At 31.1% G+C, this 27,570-nt stretch overlaps 1 protein-coding gene and 1 long non-coding RNA gene across 2 annotated transcripts in view; one reads left to right on the forward strand and one right to left on the reverse strand.

The window, feature by feature from the left end:
• The window catches only part of LOC145258349 (DNA repair protein complementing XP-C cells homolog), a 63,319-nt gene extending 40,429 nt beyond the window's left edge, over window positions 1–22,890 (forward strand). The window contains exons 16-22 of the mRNA XM_080116596.1: window positions 370–414; window positions 2,297–2,386; window positions 5,021–5,102; window positions 10,329–10,422; window positions 12,036–12,129; window positions 13,843–13,932; window positions 20,184–22,890. Coding sequence (XP_079972722.1) covers window positions 370–414; window positions 2,297–2,386; window positions 5,021–5,102; window positions 10,329–10,422; window positions 12,036–12,129; window positions 13,843–13,932; window positions 20,184–20,318 — 630 coding nt within the window. The 3' untranslated portion in view covers window positions 20,319–22,890. The remainder of the gene's footprint in view (window positions 1–369; window positions 415–2,296; window positions 2,387–5,020; window positions 5,103–10,328; window positions 10,423–12,035; window positions 12,130–13,842; window positions 13,933–20,183) is intronic.
• LOC145259054 (uncharacterized) overlaps window positions 1–27,570 on the reverse strand; it is a 66,891-nt gene that overhangs the window by 31,161 nt on the left and 8,160 nt on the right. The window lies entirely within an intron of this gene.

The raw sequence follows: 27,570 nt of genomic DNA on the forward strand, positions 1-27,570 counted from the left end.
TACTTTCGTTACAATATATTTTTATATATGTAAATAAAATTGTGTTAATTTTTCCATTGGCCTCGGTATTGTTACTTGGATGTGTTTTTCCTGTCTTGTTTTTATAAATGTCTTTTGAGAAAATGGATATATCCTTCCCGTATCTAAAAACCCGGGAAAACTAATTTCTTTTAAATAATTTTTTTATATTTTGTGTTACGACTTTTACCCCTAGACATTCCGGGTCGTAACAGTATTTATATTTGAAAAATATAAAAATACATGTATATATATTGTTTAAATATTATGATGTATTAACATATATTCAAATTTTGTATCACAAAAAAGTTCATTTAAATATATTTAAGATGTTTACTTAATTGATTTTAGGTTGGTGAAGAACCTTACAAAATGGTTAAATCAAGACCAAAATGGGTAAGTCCAAATTAAGCATACAGATATAACAAAAAAAAATTTTTTCAAGATACGTTTTTTAAGTAACTTTTGTCTTATCGCTCCGTCACCTCTTCAAAAAAGTGCCACCCATGGAATCGTTATTAAAAGTCAATCTTTTTATATTATTTCAAAACCACACCGAGATACAACATACAAAATTGTCAATAACTTTGACACACTTCTCTCTTGGCACTGGCCTGATTTGGATCCTGATGACTTTTTAGTTCTTAAATAGTCTGCATATAAACTAACTGAACCAGTAATGGTATTAGTCCTGGAAGAAATTTACAGGGATTATCAAATTCATAAGCCGTCCTTAGTCGCATGTATATCTCAGTTATAAGAAGGTGACGTACAGTATCTAGCATTCTAAAATGGTCATTCATCTTGTACTGACCAAGCTCCACATCATTTAACTATAGTGATCTAGTATGCCGATAATAACCACGCAGAAAAAAACTGAGGTGGGCCTAAGTGAAGGTCACTAACACCTTGATGAGATAGTCACCAAAGTGACCACACATATTGAACTGCAGTAAAATAGACTGTTGAACATTTAATATTGAAACTTGGTAAACAAGTCAGATTAGATTGAAGTTTACTTGTACCATTGAATTAAAAAAAAGAAAAAGAAGGAAGATTGCAAATTTTATACCCAATTCCATGCGTAGTCATGCTGTAAAACAAAATATTTGTGTAAAAATAACTTTTAGTTTACTTGGTAAGAGCAATATGATGAGAAGCCTGCCAGATATATTATGGTTGGAAAAAATATACCACCCAGTATGGGGAATGAAATGTTATTCTGTTAGAGGATTCTAACCCATCAAACTATTTTCAAAATATCTAAAACCAACAAATTTGACTATAATACATTATAGTCAAATTTGTTGGTTTTAGATATTTTGTGAAAGTTTTGTCATAATGATGTTTAAGGTTTTCTCTTCATATTGATAGTATTGTTTAATTGTCAAATTCATCAATTAGCTCATCATGGTTCTTATTGTCTTGTTATTTTATATGTAAAACACATAAAAACATCAAACTAATCTCACAGAAAAATTTCCCTTTAGTTTTTATGGCTGTACCCATTATCTAAGAAAATTCATATTACTTCCAATGAAATATCTTAGTTGCATTATCATCTGGCTTCTTATAGTGATGGCCCTGATTTCTAATCACTTTTTTATATCAATATTTTCCGATGCTAGTAAAAAAAAAAAAAAAAAAAAAATTAGACAAAACTCCAAAATGCCTTTCTCTCATATTATACCTCTCACATTGCCCTCATTTATAAATTAATTCTGAAGGGACTAATAATTATTTTTCTTGGTTTTTGGTTCCCTTCTTTCCCCAATTTAAAAAAAAAAATAACAAAGATTTGTAGAGATATGATCTAAAAAAAAAAAAAAAAAAAAAAAAAAGTCAACAGAACTGGTCTGTATAGAGAAAAGACTGGCATGTTGTCTCAAAGATACAGTGACAGAACTGCTGATGGTGAAGAGAAGTGGATAAACAATGTTGTCACATTGTCACTTAAAAGGAAAAAAGAGGAAGTGAACTTTTGAGTCACGTCTCTTTTTTTTTTTTTTTTTTTTTTTTTTTTTAGATAAACCATGTGACTAAATTTTTAGATGTAACCATGTGACTAAATTAATTAATGGTTACCTATTTCATTATTACATGATCTGGGACTCCACACGTTAGAAAAAAAAGTAGTTTCAACAAGGCCCACATGTTTTTTTTGTTTTTTTTAAATTGTTTTGGTGTTTTTTTTGTTTTGTTTTTTTAATTTCTAATAATTTTCCTATTACCTTTTTATAAGTGTTACAATCTTTAAAATGAAATTCTTCTATTAAAGAATAAACCTAAAGAGAATCCAGACGTTCCAGATCTGCCCATATTTGGAAAATGGCAAACAGAAATATATGTTCCGCCCCCTGCAGTAGATGTAAGTGCAAATAACATTTTATTTCTCAAATATATATATATATATTTTTTTTTTTTTTAAGAACTTTTAAATATAAAATCAAGCATGTAAGATAAAGAAACAATCTACCATGGAATTAGACTTCCTTCTAATAAAGTAAGATGTTTATACAATAGCTGTTAGAACAGCAGCCCAACAAGCAGCAAAATCCCACCTCTTCACTGTAAACATTCTCATATGCTGGAAAACTTTCTACTCTAATGGTTTATTTCCTTAAACTATTTGGTTTTGGAATTGCCTTCCTGCTCCTTGTTTTCCTAACGTAGAAATTTAAATGCAATTTCAACAAACATCTTCCAGTACACTTTAGATTTCTTGTATAGATTTGGCCCCTAATTCACAGTAACCCCTATATCGGTAGTAATATGTTTTGTTTGGGGAGGATAAAAGTTTAAAAAAAAAAAAAAAAATCTGGGTTCAGGCTAAAAAGCATCATTATCACTAGCCCAGAGCACACCACGATACTACCAGGCTTGTCATCATTCTGTTTAATTGCTTTATCAAAACTGATGCTGCTTGAAACTTAGTTTGGATTTTTGTGTTTCCTCTTGTCTGATAAAGAATGTCCTAAGATTAGTTAAGAATGCGCAGGTTGAGATGGCGATAAAACTTTGGCATTCAACCTTAATAGGAAATACATTGGTTATTCAGCCATTTCTGACAAAGTGTTCTCATAGATTTTCATAATTTTTCAACTTTTACTAATGTGCACAGTTAAAATTTTCCTCAAACACTAACAGTTAACTCAATGATAATACTTTTTATTTATAAATTAGCAGACCCAGTGACAATGTTCTGACACCGAGCTAAAAGCAAAAGTTTTTGTGTTTCATAAATTTTGAGATGAGGTATGATAATTTGTATTTTTTTTTTTTTTAATTGTTTAGACTATCCTCATCTTTGATGTTATAATGTTTTGACTGATGTAACCTCTAACCTACATCAGATGCAGTTTGTTGAATTCCAGAATCTGTGTAGAAATTTTGAACAAAACCTTTTGTTTTATCCAGGGGGGAGGGGGGTAGCTTGCTATCGTTCCATCAGTCATGATCAGGAAGAAGGCCTTAAGTAATTCATAACTGTATTCTTAATATCACTTGTACTGAGGATTGAACCTTCAATCTCACAAAGACAATCATTTAGAACTGATTGTTACTTAGCATTTAAATCTGTTTTACCCCTGCTCCTTCAGAGTTTTACAAGATACATGTGATAAAGGTCAGAGGTTACAATCCAAATAGGTAGTTTTTGTTTTATTATTACCTGATAGTGTCCCTATTTACTTGCTTCCTCACGAGGGCAGAGTTAAACACAAGGTTGGTTTTTAATTGTAGGGAAAATCCAGTTTCCCAAAAGGATACACTTTGGATTAGAATGAAAAAGTTGAAAAAATAATTCAAAATTGCCTAGATGTTTCTGAATTTTTGAGATGAGGATTGATTATTCATATTATTTGGCTTCATCGGACTACTGCTTTCATCTTGAGTGTGATTTTCACAATGTTTCAGTCAATATAACCTCTGACCTTCTTCAGGTGTATCTTGTCAAACTCGGGAATTTGGACAGAATTTCGAGCGGAACCCTTTATTTACATCACGGGGGTAGTGTGCTCTTGTTCCATCAGCCATGACTGAATAGAGATCCTAAGTAATTTGCAGTTGTATTTTTCGGTTGCCCACACTGAGGATTGAACTTTCAACCTTCAGGAGAATATCATTTTCTACAATTGATTTTTCCAAGTACTCGAACCACTGTGCCACGGGTCCTTGCGAATTACTTACGACCTCTATCCAGTCATGGCTGATGGAACAAGCTACCCCCATGATGTAAATAAAGGATAGAACAAGCTGCCCCCGTGAGGTAAATAAAGGATTCCGTCCAAATTCCCAAGTTCAACAGAAACATTCCCGAGTTCGACAAGATACATCTGAAAAAGGTCAGAGGTTATATCGAGTGAAACGTTGTGAAAATCACACTCAAGATGAGAACAGTAGTCCAATGAATCCAAATAATACAAAAATTGCCTAAGTCTGAAAGGATTTTCCCTTCACTGACCAAGGACGAAAAAATTTAGTGTAGTATCAGAATAGATACTCCATTTTGCTCCTAACCAAAAGCCCAAAGAATGTTATTAACAATCAAAAAAGGGTTATAATGGTACATCATAAACAAGATGATAGTACCACATCCAGTGATAGTATTCAAAGAGAGAAAGAGAAAAAAATAAATTGCAATCAAAAAGATGCTAAATTTAGATTTTTAGGGTTTTTTTTTTATATTTAACTTTGGAACCTAACTGTTCCCTAATTTAAAGAAACATCAAATTTCTTAGTGAAGATAAACCTTGTTGCTTGCAGATGGAGCATACATGATAAGAACAGATCTTTCATTTAGTTTGTCCTCATTACCTTGAAGCTACAAACCAATGTTTTCTTTACTTGAAACTGAAATTTGTGTCTTTAGTCTGAATTGATCTTTGTGTTTTTTACCATTAACCAAACTGACATTGCTAGCATAGCATGGCATTTTTTTTTTTTTTCTAAAATGTTTGACATACAAATCTAATTATTTATTTATTTCTATTTTTTTTTTCAGGGAAAAATTCCTCGGAATGAGTATGGAAATGTGGAACTTTTTAAACCTACAATGCTCCCAGCAGGAACTGTCCATCTAAAAGGTTGGTCTGATGTTCTGTTTTTATTCCCCCTTTTTTTCTCTTTCATGGAAGGATAAGTAATATTTATTCCATCATTCATATATTTGAAGTTATTTTGTGGGATCTTCTGACTAGCCAATTTTTATTTATTATTAAGCATGTTATTGGCAATAATGCTACAATCTATTTTTTAAAAAGATTACTTAGTTCACTCAATATTATATGAACTGAAATTGTTTGTACAACAAAATATAAAGCTAGTATCTATGTGAAAGGAATAAGTATATGTCTTTAAAGTTCATGATTCAAGAAAGGATGGACTATTATCGTAGCATGGTGATGTTTTTTTTTTCTAGTCTTGTCTTTCACTGAGAGTTGTTAATTTTGATGTCACTACTGTTATTTCTGTCACCACTGTAATGATGGCAGGATCGGTTCATGATTGCGACTATGATGACGACTGTTGACAGGTTGAGAGCTTTAAATGATGAATGTTGTGGCAAGCACATGAGAAACTGTTATTATCTCTCTTGTTTTTGTCATTGTTGATGAAAGCTGTAGAAATCTGATTGATTGCAAATTATGTGGTGTTATCTTGTAGGAATTCTGGTAGCAAAAGGTGCTTGCTTCTGCTAGCAACTTTTGCCATCTCATCAAGCCCAAAAATGTTTTTGCTCCAAAGCCAAATGAAAAATTGAATTTAAGATTGCTACTGTCATATCAAAGGTTCAAAGTTCCTAATTCATTTACAATATGAATAACATAAATATTGTCTATGAAAATATTTTAGAAAATAAAAAAAAAAAAACCTTTCATTTAAATAAAAATAAAGTTTTTGGAAAATTTAATTCAGGAACTGTTTTTGTATTTTTTGTAATACTTTACAATTGTCATCTGTTTGCTTCCAAGAAAGAAATATTGTTACATTTATTTGCTTTTAAGTTAACCCTCTAGGGCCACCCGTGCCATATATGGCACATCAAATTCAAGTGATCAGCATTTTGGCTAAAGGGATGTAACTGCCTCAATTTCATGTTAACTAAGGGGGGGGGTACAGGTGTGTGTGTGTGTGTGTGTGTGTGTGTGTGTGTGTGTGTGTGTGTGTGTGTGTGTGTGTGTGTGTGTGTGTGTGTGTGAGTGAGTGAGTGAGAGAGAGAGAGTCAAAAAAAGAAAGTTTTAGTAGGATAGAACCCCGAAGCCTTGACGCGGAGGTGGAAACAAAAGCCAACCACTTAACCATTTCGGACACGAGTGAGAGAAATTGGTGAGCGTGTTAAGGGTTGTAAAGTGAGTCAAATAGGTTTGATTGACAGGTAGCCGCTTAATGAGGTCATCGCAGGAGTGTTACGATGACGTGGCAGTATTTTATTTAATGCAGGACAGCTTTTTGGGATTTGTTTACTTTGTTTCAATGCAAGGCAGTTTTCGCTTCCTCAAGATGATGGTGGGGGTAAACCAGCTCCCCATTTAAAGGGGATTGTCCAAATTGAATAGCAATTGTCTGATATAAGGAGAAACTCCACATTGATCAAAAGCTGATTGCTTTCTGGATGTTCTGACATGAAAGCCGAGAACAGGCAACGTTTCAATTAGTTTCACTTTATTTATACTTAAAAGTCGAACAAACAGGCGACACGGCGAAATAGCGCAATTTTTATAAAAGTCGATGTAAATAAATCTAGACACGACGTGCGTTCGTAAATCCTCGATATTATGATTTAGACAGTATATAAAGTTTTAAGACATAGTAAGCCCCTCGAGAATCGCGGCGAAAAAAGCCTTTGCAAGACATGCATAAAATGATCACACACATTTTGCCTTTTATATATATAGAAGATAGATTAGTCAAAAGTTATTTTTCTGAGTTATTTCCCTTGAATTTCCAATCCGCCTTTTCACTTTACCGCCAACAGCCTGTTTCCCCATGCTTCCAATATGTGTTTGAAAGACTGCTGTGTTGATGCTGTTTGCTGGCCAATTACAACGGAAGGTAAGCCTGCTAGCCTTTCTTATATTGAAAGGTTATAAAAACGTGTGTTTCGCTTAGAGTTTATCATATTATCATTTACAAACAACTTGAATACATCAGGCCTTTTCAAAAATTTCTAGCTTGTTTGTGATTTATTATTTGTTCCAAATTGCAAAATACTCTTGAAAGCATTTACGTGGATACAAAATTGTATTTTCTGTTTTCAGAATGTCAACATTTGTACCCATCACCAACATTTGCCGGTTTATCGACCCCAACAACAGTGACTTCGAGGTCTCAGACAGCTCTGAGGATGAATGGCTGCCGTGCAACAAGTCAGATGAAGATGAAGAGGAGGTTCTTCATAGAACAAAGAAGAAACAAAGAAAAAGACTGCAGCAGTGTACGGACAATGAAAATGATTTGGCACAATTTGCGAGCCAACATCAAGTTCCCGCTGAAGATGATCTGCCCCTGACAAAGCAGCTGAATGTGGATTCGGAAGATGATATTCCTCTGGAAAACCTGAGGAATTACGACATACACTGTCAATGAAGAAGATATTGAGATGTTGGCCGAAGTGCTTGACATGCCCATGTGAACTGTTTCGGAATTCACTCCACCAGAATCCACTGCCTTGAAAGGAGAATGTGAGGGACCTCCAGCAAATGGTGATGTGATGACACCATACCAGTATTTCAAAATTCTGGTGACATGAAATGCTGGCCAAAACTGAAGAAGAAACAAACAACTATGCCATGCAAAAGTCTGGCATTGAACTCAAGACAAGGAAAGAGATAGAAATATTCATCAGGATCTGTCTGCAAATGGGTTTGATGAAAGCACATGCAGTGAGGGCCTACTGGACGGATGGAACCCGATATGAATCTGTTGCTGGTTCAATGTCAAGAGATTGCTTCAGAAAGCTGGCAACTTTGTTGCACTTCACTGACAATTTGAAGGCCACAGAGGAAGAGCAATCAGCTGACAAGGTGTGGAAGCTGAGACCTTGGATCACCGACTTTCGAGCCAACTTGAAGAAGATTCCTGCTGAAGAGCATCACGCAGTAGATGAGATTATGGTACCCTTCAAGGGAAAATTTTCCTACAAACAGTACATGCAAGGGAAACCCCCATCCTTGGGGCTTCAAGTTGTGGGGGAGAGCAGGTGTCTCAGGCATACTGTCCGATTTTGACGTCTATTAAGGATCAAAAGATGGAAAACGGCAAGCTCCTTCACCTCTTGGCCTTGGAGGTGATGTCGTGATGGAGATGACATCTTCACTTGAAGAGAACAAGAACTACAAAATCTTTGCCGACAATTTTTTTTTGAGTCTTCAACTTGCTGAAGCACTCAAGGAGACAGATCATCTTTTCGTTGGCATTTTTCGATCCAAGCGCCTCAAAGGATATGACTTGAAATCCGACAAAGATCTGAAAGCAGCTGGCCATGGATCCTATGACCAAAAAGTAGAACTAGGATCGAATTTCATTGCTGTCAAATGATTTGACAACAAAGCTGTCCATCTGATGTCAAGCTACATTGGCACGGAACCAGAAGACAGAGCCAAGAGATATGAAAAGAAAGACAAGAAAATGATTGAAATTCCACGACCTGCCATCGTGAAGGAATACAATCAGTTCATGGAAGGAATCGATCTGCTGGATGGCCTGACTTTACTGTACAAATTCCCAATGAAATCCAGATGATGGTATATGTACATTTTCTTCCACACCGTCTGCATCAGCGTCGTCACCTGTTGGCTGTGGTACAAGCTCCAATGCAAACTCCTTCAGAAGAAACCCATGAAGCTGTCTGTCTTCCAAAGCGAAGTTGCCTCAGCTCTGATCTCTGTCAAGAGTTGGTCGACCTTCCTTGGACGACCCACTGCCATGCCCTCCACAAAAAAAGGCCACATAACCTGTTGACGACGTCAGGATGGATGGAGCTGGTCATCTGCCAGAGTGGACGAGCAAAAACAGATGCATGGGGAAAAGCTGTATAGCAAAAACTTTCATTCACTGTCAAGTGCCACATCATGCTGTACTGCAACAAGGACAGAAATTGCTTCTTTACCTCCCAAACTCAAAAGTGAACACCAGTTTTGTAATACTGTGTCACAGATGAAGCAAACAGTGCACAGATGCAGTAACAGTGTCTGCCATATATACCAAATGTGACTTTGTATGGCCACAGCAATGATATACAACTTTTCTAGTCAGAAATGTTCTCAAATGTCCATGATGTTTTTCTGCAAGTTTTAACTACTCAATCATTGATTTTTAATTGCCAAAATGAGAGATTTTTTATGCTTTTACATTGGAAGAATTAGAGCCCAAGGTAACAGATATGGCACATTTCATAACTTTCAAGTTTTTAAATGAATTCACTTTTTTTTGTTCCGAGTCATGATTCTTGATCCAATGAAATCTATAATTTCAAATTTCAGAATTTTTGTTCAAGTATTAATATGTTCAGGCCCTAGAGGGTTAATAAATAACTGACAAATTTATTAAAGCTTTACTTTTAAAATTTGCGTTTCTCTTTATTTTGGAGGTGAAATCTATTTAATTTGCATTTTTATCAAAATAAACTGGACTTAGCTTTGTTTCTTTGTGGGAGATTACATTAATTTTGTATCGAAAATGACTCCATTTACATTATTTTAATTTAGTAATATTAATATTTCACTTAATATCTGTATATACAAAATAAATACAAACCAATAAAAGTTAACCAATAGATTTTTTTATTTTTATAACACAAAAATTTTTAAACTGTAATTTTACAATCTGTAATTTCATACAATGTAATTTTTTTTTTTTTTAAGCAACGTATCTACTTTTTACTATCACTTTAACTTTTTGCGCTTGTTTTTTAGTTATTACATTGAAAAATACTTTTTCTTAAAAAAGATCAGTAAATTTTTAAAATTACAGTATTTGTTTTGTTTGAACATTTCGGTTCAAATACATATTTGTTTTTTCACAAACTTATTTTTTAATTTAAAAATTAATATTAAACTGAAGCTTCAATAAAAACATGTTCCTTTTAAATCAATCGATTATAAAATAGTTTTAATAAAAAGTATAAAATAATTTTCTAACCAATAAATTTACATATGTTAAAAAGTGAAAAAAAAAAATTTCTCCTCAGTAAGCTGTTCAGATTTGCACCACTGGTTGGACAAAAACAGGTCAAAGAAAGTAAACATCATGGTTAAATGTTAATTTGTTTACACTTTAAAATTGCAACATTTTTAATTTCTATTTTGCAGAATCTGGTTTGAATAGAATTGCCCGTAAACTCGGCGTTGACTGTGCAGCTGCGATGGTTGGATGGGACTTCCATGGTGGAGCTTGCCATCCTGTGTAAGTTCTGCATGTCTATTTTTAATTCAGTAAAATATTTGAATGATTCTTTTATTGCTAGTAGTAACTAATCAACTCACACAAACATTTTCCACCCAACAATTCATTTCCCATATTTATTCTTATGCCTTGTGTATTTATACAACTACTGTCTTCCTTTCTAAACCATCTCTGTTTTTTTAATCTGTTTTTCCCCTTTTTCAACCCTACCATCTCGTATCTATTCTATACAGTTTTGTAGTTATCAATCAATGGGTTTGATTTCATTTGCAATTTTGTCTCTGGTTATTCATTTATTTCCACTTCTTAAATTTAGATCAAAATATGAAAACATAATTAACAGTACATTCTATGTTATTTGATTGTATTCTTTGGTGTTTATGTATCTATGTACAATATGACGGTTATGAATAAATCAACAGGGAAATTTTAGGAGTTATTTACTTGTGGTGTAAAAATATTAAAATGCACTATAAAATAGAATTTTAATTAAAAATAAAAAATAACTATTTTTATTTATTTGAATGAGAACATTTTTAGTCTCCAGGTCTTGTCTTGTTTCGGCATTCATCTTGGAGCAGTTAGACTGGCTCCATCCAGATAATTTACTGCATACCAAATGAATGCTTACCAGATGTGATGGTCCACCATAGAAATTGATACAAGCATTAGCCAATCTCAGTTCCAGTGGTGAACTCCATAAAGACAAGGACCCAGGATCAGCTTGGCATCCTGTTTCACCATCTTGAGCCATAATTTCAACTGGTCTCTGCATTGTTTTTTTTTTTTGTTTTTTTTCTTTTTTTTTTGCCGAACCCTGAAGAGCGGCTAGATTGATGATTTTGTGGATGAAAAGGAGCTTGTTGCAGCGTGAATGAAGCGTGAATGAACTGCAGCATTTGAGATGAACTGTTGCCAATGAACACAAAGGTTGCGACATAAAAAGTAATGATTGGACACTTCAAGTTTTTGGAGATCACTTGCTCTCATCGGCCAGATTTCACAGCCATACAGTAGAATAGTGCAGACAAGAGCTTGATAGATGCGGATTTTAGTACCAAGTTTGATTTCAGGTCTGTACCAAAGCAGAGATTGAAGATGGCAAATAAAAGCATTTGACTTCTCTTCCCCTGAATCAGTAATGATGGCGTCATTATAGGGCATTGAATATTACTTTCTTTTTTTTTTTTTTAATTACTCCAGGCAAAGCATTAAGACACTTGATGTAAGGAGCTAAAAAAAAAAACTACTACTTAAGATCAAAAACTTACTATGATGTGTTAGATGGATAAATTCCAACCTAAAAAACAGCAATTTTTTCCCTTTTGTTAGAGATCTCAATCATGGAATGTGAAAACTAAAGGACAAAATTAAGGAAGCAAAAGTTAAAAGTAAACCAAAGTCCACTTTCTACTTTTTTTTTTATATTAAATAAAATTTAAAAAATTGCATTAATTTTTGTAAATTTCAATGTACATTAATATTTTTCCATTACAAGAAAACAATTCTTAAGGTTTTCCTGTTTTATTTATAGTTGTCATAGCTATGTGTATGTGGTGTTACATAAGTAAATACCTATTTTTTGTTTTGTTTTTCTATTGTTGCTTTTTTAGTTTTGATGGCTGGGTTGTTTGTGTTGAAAACAAAGATATGATCTTAGAAGAGTGGGCAAAAGAACAGGAACGTGCACAGTTGCGGGAAATTGAGGTAAAATATTTTATTCATTGCATTGAAACGTGTAAAAGGAAAAATGCGAAGAAAATGCATTTGTTTTTTGTATTAATTGTGTATTGTACTTGGTAGTAATATACTTTCAAAATTAAGTATGTGTATATATATATATATATATAAGAAAATTGCTGCTTATTTAGGTATCTTACGTCAATCGCACAGGTGACTCTGAACAATCAATTTAAACAGTAATTTGTTTCAGTTGCATCCTGAGGGCGACTTTGACGTGTGCATGGCTCCAAATTTCTGAAATGGAATGCTAAAATTAAAGGTTGACCAAGAGAGACAGCAAAAAGTTAAGAGTGATAATATTATTTAATCTGTTGCTAGAAAGAGAGAGCTCAAAAGAGAAAGATATACCAAACAGGAAATCTCATTTTTTAATTTTTTTTATATAAAAAACTTAATTTTTTTTTTGCACACTTTTTCTGATTTAAACAACCAGAGTTCAAAGGCCACAATTTTTTTTATATCATTTTTATATTTTAACCCATTTATCCTAATATTTGTAATAGCATCCCTTATTTATAGGAGCAGTATGGTATTACAGGTACTTATTTAGAATTCAATCTAAAAAAAAAAATACAGAAAAATCTTAATGATGTACATATTCGTCATGGAACAGAAATGTCATATTCCAAAAATCACATTAATTGATAGTTTTATTTTTATAAAGAAAATCATTTTTAAACGATTTAGTGATTAATGTGAAATCAGAAGCATTACAAGGCTGCTTTTGCAAGTTAGAATTATTATGAACTAATCTGCCTTTTTTTTTTTTTTTTTTTTGATAGCGACATTAGACAGTCCCTTTTTGCTTACTCATAAAATTTGATTTTCTTAGTTTAAAATAAAACTACTTGATCAATTTATATGATTTTTGGAATATCAAATTTTCATTCTGTGACAGGTATGTACATCAAAAAGATTTTTCTGTAATTTTTTTTTAAAATTAGGTTGAGTTCTAAATAAGAATCAAATTATTTGTTGTTTTTAAATGAGCCACAAATCATACAAACCAGAAATCATAAAGGTTAGAAGCCATTTCAATCATGTTCAACACATAGCTGAATCACAGATGACAAAAATCATCCAATTGTTTTTTTTTATCAATATTGTTATTTTCTTTGCTTTTTGTTTTGTAAAATTTATTTTTCTATTGTATTTTAATTTGCATCTGGAATAATTGTAAACTTGTACTAATTAAGCAACTTTAATATTTTCTAATCGTTTTTATGGGAATGGAGCATCCTACCAGATGCCAGACATTCACCCACTATTTTAGTCACTCCAACCAAACAATCTTTTTAAAATTCTAACTCTCCTTTTGAGTGCAATTGTTTATATTTCTCTTGCACTTGGTTCACTGGATATAGTCGACAGGTAGTTTTTGAAATTCTTTTTCATAAGTCCGGTTGCTCCTATGATTAATAGAATGATGGAGATTTTCTTAAGATTTCAGTTTCTTTTCATATCATACATAAGGCCTTGACATTTTTTTATCGTCTCCTCCTCAGTTCTGTTAAGCCCAGCATCATTAGGGATACTTATACCAACTAGGGTTGCTACTTTCTCCCTTTAGCCCCATATCACTTTATCTGGCTTAACAGCTCCATTTTCTAGGTATGTAGCTGTATGAATTTCATATATATTTTAACTTCATATGATTAATTTGTTTTTACTTTTCAGAAAAGAGAAAAAAGAGTTTATGGAAACTGGAAAAAATTGATTCGCGGCTTATTAATTAGAGAAAGACTAATGAAGAAATATGATTTAACGGTAATATTTAAAACTTGTTTTCTAATATTTTAAGTTGTAACTAATTTATATTTGCCCCATGAACCGTGTTGGTACAGTACCTGGATATGTCAATTTCTATCGTTACTTAGCTTTTACTTTCTAGCTAGTATGAAAAAAAATATTTGAAATTTTGTGGATAGAATATACTATACTACTTGATATTTGCATGAAATAATAAGTAACTATTGTGTATGTATTTATGTATTGTTTTTATTGGAAAAATGATTAGAAATTGTAATTTTTAAGCATAAATGTCATTTTAAACTAATGCTATTATTATAAAATAAAGGTAAATTAATTTTAACAAAATAGCTATGTAATGTTATTTTTGGTACTATGCTATGTTAGTTTCTTTAAAATTTATAAATCATGTATCCAGTTAAAAGTAAAATCCTTTTGGACTTTGATTCTAACTCGAGTATTGACACCATAAAACCATTACCTCAGTAACATGTACTCTGCCTATTCCTTTTTTATCATCTTTTAATTAACTTTTTAATAGTATATAAATGATTTCTACGATGAGTTAGTATTTGTCCAGAATTCGCCCTATATTAAAATAAAGAAAAATCTGCATGATGTACATACTTGTAACTAAACGAAAATATCATAATCTCTAAAAATCACATAAATTGATCATGTATTTTATTTTTAAATAAATAAAATTCTATGAGTAAGAGAGGAGCAGCTGTCTTGCTTGCCGTCTTGAAAGTAATTTTAAGTAACAAGGGAGATAATTCAAATTGTCGGATTTTCATTATAATGTCTATGAATTCTCATTAATCACTTAAAAATTATTTTCTTTATAAAAAAAATAAAACTACATCATCAATTTACATGATTTTTGGAATAAGATGTTTTCATTCTGTCACAGTATGTATATCGTGCAGGTTTTTCTTTATTTTTATTTTTTAACTAGCGGGGCTACCCGGCGTTTCTCGGGACCGTATAAACAATGAGAAAATATAAAGTTGATTTTGAATATAATTGTTATTGTTATTCTTTGGAGAAAGAGGAATTTTTAATCTGTATGTATCATTTGCTATTTCGAACAAAATAATATTTTACCTACCCTAGGACGACTATTACACATGTATGAAATAATTTTTACATAATGTATATGAAATAATTTTACCTCTTTGGGACGTGTAATTTACAATATATATTTAAAATGTATACTTAGGTTCGGACAGGTAATTTATATACATATATGAAACAATTTAACATACTCTTGGCAGGTATTGTACAACATATATGAAATAATTTCTTTTTCTACCAAGGCTACCATAATTTTAAGAAAATTGAAATCATTTTTAGAAGATGGATCATTATGGTTTCCAAATTAATACATAAATACATTGTATTGGTTAATGAGTTTGAAACCCTTGTTTCACCATAAATTTCAATGTTACTGTGTTTCTTTCTTTTCTCACTATCGGCACTATCATTGTAAGAAAAATTATATCATTTTTCGAAGATGTCTCAGCAGGATTTTAAAATTAATGCATAAATACATTGACACAGTTAAGTGATTAAACAACTTTTGCTTCATTATCAAATTCCACATTACTCTGTTTCATTTTTTCACCAACAAGAAAACTGTTTTGGAAAAAGACGTCATTTTCGGAAGATTACTCCGCAGGCTTTACAAACAAATAAACAAATATGTTGAAAAGCTTAGTGGTTAGGCAACCCTTGCTTCATTACAAAATTCCACATTACTGTGTTCTTTCCTTCCCTACTACTAACACCATCATTTTAAATGAAATGACATCAGCAGGTTTTCCAAATAATTACATAAATGCATTGATGCAAATGATGATCAGTAAATTTACTTTACCACAATTTTCAATATCAATGTAGTTCTTCCCGCTTCCTACCACAACCACCAACAAGTAAGAGAAACGATGTCATTTCTGGAATATGATTCCATAGTTATTCCATATTTTTGAAATATGACATTGTGGGAGATTGTATAGTGACCCCAAAATGGACATTACTCCCTCCAGCCTCACTCCAAAAGTGAAGGTTTGTTAATTGCTATAGAACTTCAGAGCATGTAAAAAAGCAGCATAATCATGTCTTTCTACTCACCACTACAACTGTGATATCATTCCCCGAAGTTAACATTGAAAATTCAGAAAAATATTCTTTAACCACCTACAGAAACTGATAAATTGTCTGGGCCGATTATTTCATTACAAACAGACCAATCAATTCACTCACATTTCATCATTTTTCATAATTCTTGGATATGTTACTAATTTCGACAATCATTTTTCATAATTTTAACCCACATTATCGCCCTCCACCTTATGAAAATAATGACTTTGATATATTGTCTGGGATGATTGTTTTATTACAAACACATCAATCAATTAACTCGCATTTCATCATTTTTCATAATTCTTGGCTATGTTACTAATTTCGACAATCATTTTTCATATTTTAAACACATTTTGCCACACCCTTTTATGAAAATAAACACTTTCATATATTGTCTGGGCTGATTATTTCATTACAAACACACCAATCCTTTAATTCACATTTCATCATTTTTCATAATTCCTGGGCATGTAACTAATTTTGACAATCATTTTTCATAATTTTAACCCACTTGCCCCCCCCCTCCCCGTTACTAACATAATAACTTTGATATATTCTTTGGGCCGATTTATTCATTACAAACGCACCAATCAATTGACTAACATTTCATAATTTTTCATAATTCTAAGATATATTACTAATTTTGACAATCATTTTTTTTATAATTTTAACCCAAATTATGCTCCCCTTACAAAAATAATAACTTTGATATATTGTCTGGGCTGATTATTTCATTACAAACACACCAATCAATTAATTTGCATTTCATCATTTTTTCATAATTCTTCGATATGTTACTAATTTCAACAACTATTTTTTATAATTTTAACCCACATTATCGCCCCCCCCCTCTCTGTTACAAAAATAATAACTTTGATATATTGTCTGGGTTGATTGTTTCTTTTCATTACAAACAGGCCTATCAATTAACTCACATTCCATCATTTTTTATAATTCTTGGATATGTTACTAATTTCGACAATCATTTTTCCTAATTTTAGCCCATATTATAGCCCCCCCTCCCTTACGAAAATAAACACTTTCATATATTGTCTGGTTTGATTATTTCATTTAAAAAAACATCAATCAATTAACTCACACGTCATCATTTTTCTATAATTCTCGACTATGTTACTAATTTCGACAATCATTTGTCATAAATTTAACCCACATTATTGCCCCCTCCCTTACGAAAATAATAACGTTGATATATTGTCTGGGCTGATTATTTCATTACAAACACACCAATTGATTAACTCACATGTCATCATTTTTCATAATTCTTGGATATGTTACTAATTTCGACAATTATTTTTCATACTTTTAGCCCACATTATGGCCACCCCTTACGAAAATACTGACTTTCATATATTGTCTGGGGCGATTATTTCATTTAAAAAAAAAAACACACCAATCAATTAACTCACATTTCATCATTTTTCTTAATTCCTTAATATGTAACTAATTTTGATAATCATTTTTTATAATTTTAACCCACATCATCGCCATATTAAAATGGTATTCTAAATAATAACTTTTTTATTTCAGCACAGTCCATATTCTGTATGTCAATTTCTTATTTAATAAATTGTTAGGTGAAAGTACAAAATAGTTTTAACCCCCCCCATATTATTATTGGCTTTCTAAATAACGTTAATATTTCAGCACGGTCCTTATTCTGTATATCAGTTTTTTTTGTTTTTTTTTTATAAAATTGTTAGGTAAAAGATACCTTCCTTTCTCCATATTAAGAATGGCTTTCTAAATAATAACAGCACGGTCCGTATCCTGTGTTCTATTTTTAAATTGTTAGATGAAAGTACAGAATAGTTAAAAACATACACTCCCCATATTAATAATGGCTTTCTGAATAATAACGCTATTATTTCAGCACGGTCCATATTTCGAATGTCAGTTTCCCTCCCCCCTCTTTTAAAAAAGAATATACGAAAAAGTAAGTATGAAATCGTAAATTGCTTCAACCATTTCCAGGACTGATTCCATATCACCCCATCACTTAAAAATAGATCTGAAATAAAGAAAATTTGACATTATAAACTGCTTCAGCCATTTCCGGGACTGACTCTATATCACCCCCCTGTCTTAAAAATAAATATGGAATAAAGGAATATTGAGATCCTAAACAGCCTTAGCCATTTATGGGGCTGACTTCATATTCTCCCTGTCTCTTATAAATATATGTAAAATAAAGTAATTTTGAGATCGTAAACTGCTTCAGCCATTTCCAGGATTAACTCCATACCCCCTCCCCCCCATTCTTAAAATATATTGTGTCGATTATTTTGTATTTTTGCTTTGGTTTTTTTTTTTTTTTTTTTTTTTTTTTAAGGAGATAATACCTGGTAGGAAACTATATTATGCTTACTTGGCCTTTTTGCTAAGATCAAAGTGTAGTATCTGTTCTGGTGTAGCATTTCCACGACCTCATCTTCCCCCCCCCCTTTTGTTTTTAAGGAGGAGATAATGCCTGGTGAAAACAACTTAGTTGCTTGGTCTTCATGACCGAGAAAATTATTTTAAATTTTTAGAAGAGAGTAAAGAATAGTAAAAAACATACCCCACGCTATCCATATTAAGAATGGCTTTCTAAATAATAACGCTATTATTTCAGCATGGTCTGTATTTCAGTTTCTTATGTAATAAATTGTTAGGTGAAAGTACAGAATAATTTTAAAAAATACCTTTCCTTCCTCATATTAAGAATATCTTTCTAAATGTTATTATTTCAGCACGGTTCGTATTCCATATATTATTTTCTACCCCCTCCATCTTAAAAATATACGTATGAGATCGTAAAATAAGATATATAGGCTTACAAATTCAAAACCGCGAGTAAAATTTACATATTTCATTCTTTTTTATTAATACAAAAAAAAAGAGTTGGTGTTATCAACTAGAATTTAAATCAAAACATCTAGCGTTCCTGTTTAATGTAGTGTTCTCTATTAAGTGTGCGCATGTGCATGAACACAAAGTGTCTGCTTGATGTTAATGTACATTTTACATGTAAATTTGCCGATGTCTGTATGCGTTATTCATGCATGTAAACAAAAATATTCGCTATAAACCATCCTTGGTTAATGAATATTATTTCCTGAAAATTTCAGTGCTATGTGACCAGTAGTTAGATGTTAGATATTTACACACACGCACGCATACATTGTACTGTTTTATTTATATAGATATGGGGGGAATTCTGGACAAGAACTAATTAGTCTTATCATTTCATAGATTAGAGATCTGAATTATTTAGCGCTATAACATAAAACTTCTGTAAATATGAATGATTCTAGTTTTTATAGATGAAGTCTCTTGAACCTGAGTGGTGGTGCTTCGTTATAATAGCACAATTTGAAATATTGAATTTCAAGCAAAATCAGTAGTATCTACTTAATTGCCATGTCACAGTAATGAACATATCCAAAAATTACAAAAAATGATTAGGTAAAAAATTAGTTATTAATGAAAATAGTTTTTGAAGACAATTAGCAAAAGTTGAGTTTTACTAAGATTTTCAAAATTTTCAGAAAAAAATTACCTTCCTTGTTAGAGTTTGAACCTTTTATTTAATCCACGGGGGTTGCATGCTCTCATTCCATGAGCCATAACTGAGTAGAAGTTCCAAGTAATTCACAATTGTATTTTCAGTGTTGGCTGCACCCAGGATTGAACCTTCAACCTCCAGGAATGTAACTTTTACAACTGAATTTTTATCAAGTACTCTATCCATTGTGCCATGGATACTTGCAGGCAATTCTAGTATGGATTTTAGGAGCCTTAAACCTATTGTCTTCTAGATGTACACTCTTACTACTTATCATTATATGTCAGTATTTATTATTACATATTACTACATACACATCGACTGAAACGTGAAAATAACTCTAGATGAGAACAGTAGTTCGAAGAATCCAAATAATACGAAGAATCAATCCTTATCTAAAAAATTTAGAAATGTATTATATATATATATATATATATATATATATATATATATATATATATATATGAACATTTTTTTTCTTTTTTTATGTTGACCTAACGTGATCTAAATAATCCAAATAATCCAAAATTTCTTTTTCTGTTTGTTTTTTTCCTTGTAGGAACCAGAACTTGTTGATGACAAGAAAGAAGCTGTAGATGATGCATCCTCATCACAATCCCAAATTCGTAAAAATGATAATAAAAAAGCAACAAAGTCAAAAAAGGCAGAAAAAAAAGACAACTTTAAATCATAATTTGTAACTACATCAATTTTATTTTTTTATTGGGAGATGATAATTATATATTTTTACATATGTACACGTCTTTTTTTTTTTTTTTTTTTTTTTTTCTACTACAGAAAAAATTTTTTGTGTGAATTTGTACAGTCATGTAAGCATTCATCATGTAAATGAATCCTATAAGCCTTTGATATACACATTATTATTGTTATGGTCTTGGGGAAAATACTCCCTTTCCTTTATAGTTAATAGCTAGAAGAATGCTTTTTCTTGGACACATAAACTAAATCCTTCAAATGGAACAGTTTTGTACCAATTTTATATCCCCTTTCTGGAGGTTAAAATCAAGATATAATATGACTAAACCTTATGTCTATAATCCTGATTCCAATTTTTATCAAAATTCATTATTACATGATTTTGCTTTAAGAAAAGAAAAAAGGTACTTGTACAGTTTAATCAAGACCTTAAAAAAAATGAAAATATTGAAAAAAAACTTATTGTATGTACTCGTTATGTAATAAAGTTTTCATACAAAATAGCACTTAATTTGATTAAGTAGTTATGTTTTTTTGTTTTGTTTTTTTTTTTTACAGAGGAAAATCAAATTTTAATGAGATCGATCGAGTAGCGTCCATCTTGATTTTTCACTCACAAGGAGGTAGCGCCAGGGGAGATGACTCAAATCACTGCTTAAAGTTTGTCAAAATTTGATGAGATAATTTTGAAACTAGGCAGATAAATATTTTAGTTCTTTTTTTTTTTTTCAGTTATTTTAAAGAGATTATATATCCATTTGTTCGTTTTGTCCTTTGTTGATCAATTTTTCGTTTAAAGGCACTCCCTCCTCATATCTGTAAAAAGGCAAATGGCAATGATACGATCGATCTCATTAAAATTTGATTTTCCTCTGTAAAAAATAAACTACTTGATCAAATTAAGTGAAACTTTTTTCGGAGAACTTCATTCCATAAAAGGTTGGTAGAATATAACTTTTTTCAATATTTTCATTTTTTAATGTCTTGATTAAAATGTACAAGTACCAAAAAAATTTACTAAAATTTAAGGCATAAGGAGTTTAACAAGAAATTCAGCAAATCTTGCTTAATTCGTGTCCAATGACTACACGTCAAATTTAATGCAAACCTGTAATACATGAATTTTCAAATGAGATTTTATCCATATTAAAAAAAAACAAAAAACTCTTCTAAATTCTGCTGAGAAATACAAATTAGGGGAGTATTTATTAATTAAAATCTTCTATCTCTTATTAAAATTTTACAAAAATCAGTGATATTTGAATTTTCACAAAGAGCTCCCACCCCTCTTTTTCCTCCCCATCCGTATGGCTAGCACTTGTGAATACTATACATATGCTATTTATTGATATCATCTGCAGTAGATACGAGTAGAAATACATTTCATGCATTTTTTTTCCATCATAAAATACATCCAAAGTCGATCATCAGTGATAAGCAAATTTCAGGTTTTAAATCCACTCCACCAGCAACCCAAACACTTTTCAAAAGAAAAATATTGCCTCATCAAATGTGATGCCATACAACACACCATATGATCTTTGCAAACTAAATAGCCTAACAGAGAAACAAACTCATACACACACACAAAATGAAAATGATACTCCATTGTGATGGTATAATAATAAAGAAAAATACAAAATTATTTATATATTCAACATTTCGTCTTTATTTGGACTTTCCCTGTATTTCTTTAAATCAGTCATCCCGAGAAAGTCTAAATGTAGTTTTCCTTTTTCCATATATATATATATATATATATATATATATATATATGATTTAAAAAAAAAAGTTTAATAAAGGTGTTTTAAAATAGTGTGGTTTGAAGCTATGATCTGTTAAATTAAAACCATTCACATTTTTTTTTTATCAAAAATTGTTTTCATTTATGAAAATCTACCATTTTTGTTATGGACGACCTTAATAATGTACAATTCCAACAACTCCAATAGTACTAAACCGATTGGGAATATGGCATATACTCTCCATGTTCTACACTAGTATTTTTACCTCAATCCTTTTTGCAGTTTTTCATTTTGTTCTTTTTATCTTATGCATTTATGAAATTCTGTCTTGGTGTCACTTATTTTAAGATCTATACATGCCTTTATTTTCACTATTAGTTTTGTATGATTAGACTGGCCTGGTTCATTTGCGCTCTCGATAACTCTAAAAAAATTTGATTTTTATAAATACATACTAGTAATCAAATGGTTATATCTCCTTAGTTGAGAAGAGAAGAAAAAAATGTATTTTTTATTTTGGATATAAATACATTCTGTTTGATAATGAATAGATTATCTTTTAAGATAATCAATTTGTTTCTTATTTGAATAAGGGGAGTTAATGTTGGACTTGAAATTTGTTTTGATTGTTAACATTATTATGCATATAATAAACTGCACTGTTCTTGTATCTTTCAGTTTTTAACATTTTTATTAATTTATTTTCATTATTAGTCTCATTAGACTCCTTGCATTTACCCCCAAATTACTTTTTCAGTTTATGTGTCTTGTTTTCACCTAAAAAAAAAAAAAAAAATGAACAAACATTTTTCAGCCAACCCAATATTTTTTTTTTTTTTTTTCTGACCTCATTTCAATTCTTGTAATCTGTCATCTGATATGCTTTGGAATGCTGACTCTTATTATTTCTAATGATTAAATTTATGCACTCATAATTTTCTACATGTCCAGATGCTAAAATATGTTGTAGAAGGTCAGAGAGTACAATAACTAAAGGATAAAAATGACATTAATTTCAATCAACTAATATATAAGGATTGGTTAAAAAAAAAAAAAAATTCAAATAAGTGTTTGGTTTTGAAACATTTTTAAAGAGATCTGATATTTTCTAAGTATATTGCTACTACCTCCATCCAGCCATTAAAAAAATCTTTTGTTTTGTTTTGTTTTCAAAGATGGGAATAAATTTTTAAAAAACATAAATTTCTGAAAACAACATTGATTGAATTAACTAGTTTTGTTTCAGTTTCAAATATGTGCGTTTTTTTGTAACATTAAAGAAGGTTCTGATGGTCTCTTATTATCAATATAAAAAGAGACAGAAGTAACAGGGGAATGTTTTATTACTTTTTGACTTTTGACTACTAATGTCTAGTTTAGTGACCAGCATAAATCATCAGTATGAAATCACTTCATATGAATATTATTATTGTCAACCATGTTTTAATGGCTCAAATGTTTTCATATCATTACGAAAACTTATCAGGGATTTTTGTTATATTTTTATTCCAATAAATTTTTTATGAAAAAATTCAGATAATAAAACAATTTCAATTTTCAAGAATTAATATATTGTCTTATTTTAAAAAAAATTTTATATTCTTAAAAATTTTATGTAACCAAAGCCAATTCATTTTGTTCAATACTTTTTTTATATCAAAACATTTACACCAGCTGAACTGCCCGGCAGCTCTCAGGAAAATCTACCCCTGTCAAACATTAAACTTCAACTCTTATTCTTTCTTTGATCATCTCCTCTCCCCATATCTTGCGGGAATCTCTTCACCTCTGACTGACTCTAGGTCTTTGTTAGTGGTCACAATTCAACTGCCCAGAAGTTAAAGGTGGACTACTCAAGACGTCCACTGGAGATAGCATTTAGATTGTCTCTATCTGCTGCTAACCCTAGACATTTTTTTCTCACAATACCAGCATGACTTTCCCATACAATGGGATGTTTGTATTTTCCAACAAAGAAAATATCTCTTAGGTGGTTGGACTCAGGCCAGAGATATTTTCAGTTCTCTGTGACTCCCCCTCTTCCTCTGGTCAAGCATCCATCACTGCCATTCGTATTCACCAGCAAAATGTGTTGCACAGCACGTGTTTACAGTATATGCAAGAGAAAGATGAACTATACTGGTCAACAATGAGAATGTTTTTGAAATGCCTATCCTTGGAGAAATTTTATGATAGATCAAGATATTCAGATATCAGAAAGAAACTTAACATATCCATAAATAACGTTTAAAAAAAAAAAAAAAAAAAAATAGTTATATATATATGAAGCTACCTAATGTAATGAATAAAAACTAATAAAAAAAAAAATAGTTATTATAACCAGACTTCAGCTCTGTAAAGAAAGCATATGAAGACAATTTCCATGAAAGATCAAGAGGTCGACCATCAACTCCTCAACTGGTAGCTGAAAATCTGGCTCAAGACTCTTAAGTGGTGGAATTATGTTCTCAAGCATATGGTGAAGTTCTCTAGATATAATAAAAATCATCAAACAGATCTAAACATTTTTTTAACAATGAAAACTACAATCGCCTGCTTACATTTTTGTCGTTTTGCACAATTTAAGTCAAGAATTTGTCTTTGCAATCTGTTTCCAGTTCCAGATTAACAACAAATATATTTGTGTATGAATAAATGCGGCAGATGTCATCATACAAATTCAATTGGATGTACAGAAAAAATATCATAAATTTAGTCAAGAAAAGGTAATTACTATGAACTAGTAAATGTATGTCATCTTAATAACTATGTTTTATACTAGTTGTATTTATTTTTTAAGTATGCCAGATTATTTTCCAAAATATATATTTTTCAAATCAAAGGGAAATAATCTTGTATGAACAAATTTTAAAATAAGATGTTTGTAAATAATTCAGACTTTCTGGACAATTTATTTCCTTCCAGAAGATACTTTAACTTAAATTTTATCCTTAACTAGCAGGGCTGACAGTGTTACCTGGGGCAAAAGTGTAACATAACTTTTATCCCCCTCTCTTTCCTCTTGTCTCGTTTTCCTCCTTCCCCTTCCACCCCCTCTCTTCTTTGCTAAGCCCATTCCTCTGTCTGGGTATATGCACATAACTTTAGTCAGTGTAAGAGAAATAACTACGGAAAACTAACTAGTTACTTCACTTTACCTAACATTAAAAAATCTATGTAGCATGATAACATTAAATGATCTAAGTGCCTATTTGACCCCAAAATAATAAAGCTTCTTCCTTTTTTGGAGAGGGGGGGGGTTACTCCAAACAAGATATGAAGCCACCTAATGTAATGAATAAAAACTAATAAATATTTCTTCAGAGTTAAAAACTAATCGACAATGAATGTTTGATAAATAGATTGGAGTCCAGAAAATAGCAATTCTTCCCCCCTTTGTTAGAAACATTGCTCATGGAATGTGAGAACTAAAAGATAAAATAAGGTAAGAAGAGTTACGAAGTTAATGAAAGCTTTATGATTGTACCATGTTATTGGTATTATAAGAATATACTGTGCTACAGTTTATTTTAAAAAATTATGTTCTATTCCAGGCTAATGGGAGAATCTTTAATTACAATACTAAAAAAAAAAAAAAAATAATTAAGCAAAAGAATAATAAATGAAGAATAGATGTATCCTTACAATAAGATTCCATTTCATATAGTTTATAAGTATTAAAAAAATGTGCAAATAATTCAAAAATGTCTTTACTTTATCCTTGGCAATGTTGGATACGTTCAGATAATAATGTGTATAAAATGGAGCCAGTTTTTCCTCATGTCTTTTTGGTTAATAACGTTTTAAAATGCAAGATAAATAATTGAATCTGTTACATCAGTTGTAAAATGGTAAATCTTGCTCTGTTGTTAAAGAATAAAATTGTATTTTCAATCGATTTTCATATTTAATCCTGATCAATATTTCATCTTAAAATAGTCAGATGAGTTTTTATCATCATGCTTAGAAGTCCTACCACCGCAACACATAACACCGGGTAGAAATTTAATAAAACAGACAATTCGCTTTTGCTTTTTCCTTTCATATTAACTGCTCAATCAATATTTAACTGTAAAGAGAGAAATGGGAGATAAAGTTCTTATTTAAAATTCAACTTAATTAAAAAAAAAAAAAAATACAGAAAAATCTTTATGTGCGTACTCATCATGGAAAAAAGATGTCATATTCCAAAAATCACATGAATTGATCAGGTAGTTTTTTAAATATAGAAAATCATTCTTAGCGATTTTAAGAGTAAATTTTAACCAATACAAGACTGATTTTGATCTTAATAGGTCCAATTGAGTTGTTACTTCCTCATCTATATATCTATAAAAGTGAAAATGTCTGTGTACATTTCCCTGCCAAATAACTCTGTCAATTTTCAGTCTAGCGACTCGAGATTTGACATAAGAAGTATTGAGATTTGGGAAAATCTTTTTAATTGGTTTTCGGCCAGAAATTTTGCTGTAAAGGGGTCAAAGTTCAACGATTTGACCTTTGAAAATTCTACCAAACTCCTCTGCCAATTTTGGGTCTGAACACTTGAAATTTTAAGCGTAGGCTACTTGGACATGGATCAAACTTTTTAATTTGATTTGAGCCCAAAACAAATGTTAAGGATGTCAAAATTGAGGTCAAAATTATTTTTAAATTTGACCTCTGTGGTCTCTTCCAAATTACTCAGACAATTTCTGGTCTAAACACTTAAAATTTTGCATAGTATATTCAGAGATAGGGCAAGCTTTTTAATCAGTTTGGGTCGAAAATTTGAGCTGCCAATGGGGTCAAAGTTCAAAAGATTTGACCTTTGCGGTGTCTAGCAAATTACTCAGCCAATTTTGGATCTAAACATTTGAAATTTATACATAACAGGTATTCAGACATGCAGCAAGCATTTTAATCAGTTTTGGAGCAAAAATTTGACTGCTAAAAGGTCAAAGTTGAAAGAGTTGACTGTTGCAGATTCTATCAAATTCCTCCACCAATTTTAGGTCTAAAGACTTGAAATTTTAGATATAGGTAACTTGGACATGGGTAAAACTTTGTATTTTGATTTGAGATCAAAATAATAAATGTTAAGGGGGTCAAAGTTTTTAAAAAATTTACCTCTGCAGTTTCTACGAAATTACTCAAATTTTAGTTTAAACATTTGAAATTTTAAATGCAGTGTATTCACACGTAGGGCAAGTTACGAACAGTATATAAGGTCTGAGCAAAGCCGGGCTGAACTGCTAGTTTATAAGCAATGGGAGATCAAAAAATAGTGCCTCACATCATAATAAAATTTGATTTTTTTAGTTAAAAAAAAACTATTTGATCAATGTGACTAAAATTCGCGGTAAGAAATGTGTAATCAGCATTTGACCAATCACTTTCAGTGAGGAAGTTGCATGGCCAGCTTTGATTGGTTATTGAAGGATATTGAAGCCACCAGCCCATCCATTTACCCTTAATTTAAAAAGGGTTGCACACGCGATTTGG

The sequence above is a fragment of the Euprymna scolopes genome, chromosome 1 (assembly GCF_053919585.1).
Source record: "Euprymna scolopes isolate OS-2025 chromosome 1, ASM5391958v1, whole genome shotgun sequence".
NCBI lineage: Eukaryota > Metazoa > Mollusca > Cephalopoda > Sepiida > Sepiolidae > Euprymna > Euprymna scolopes.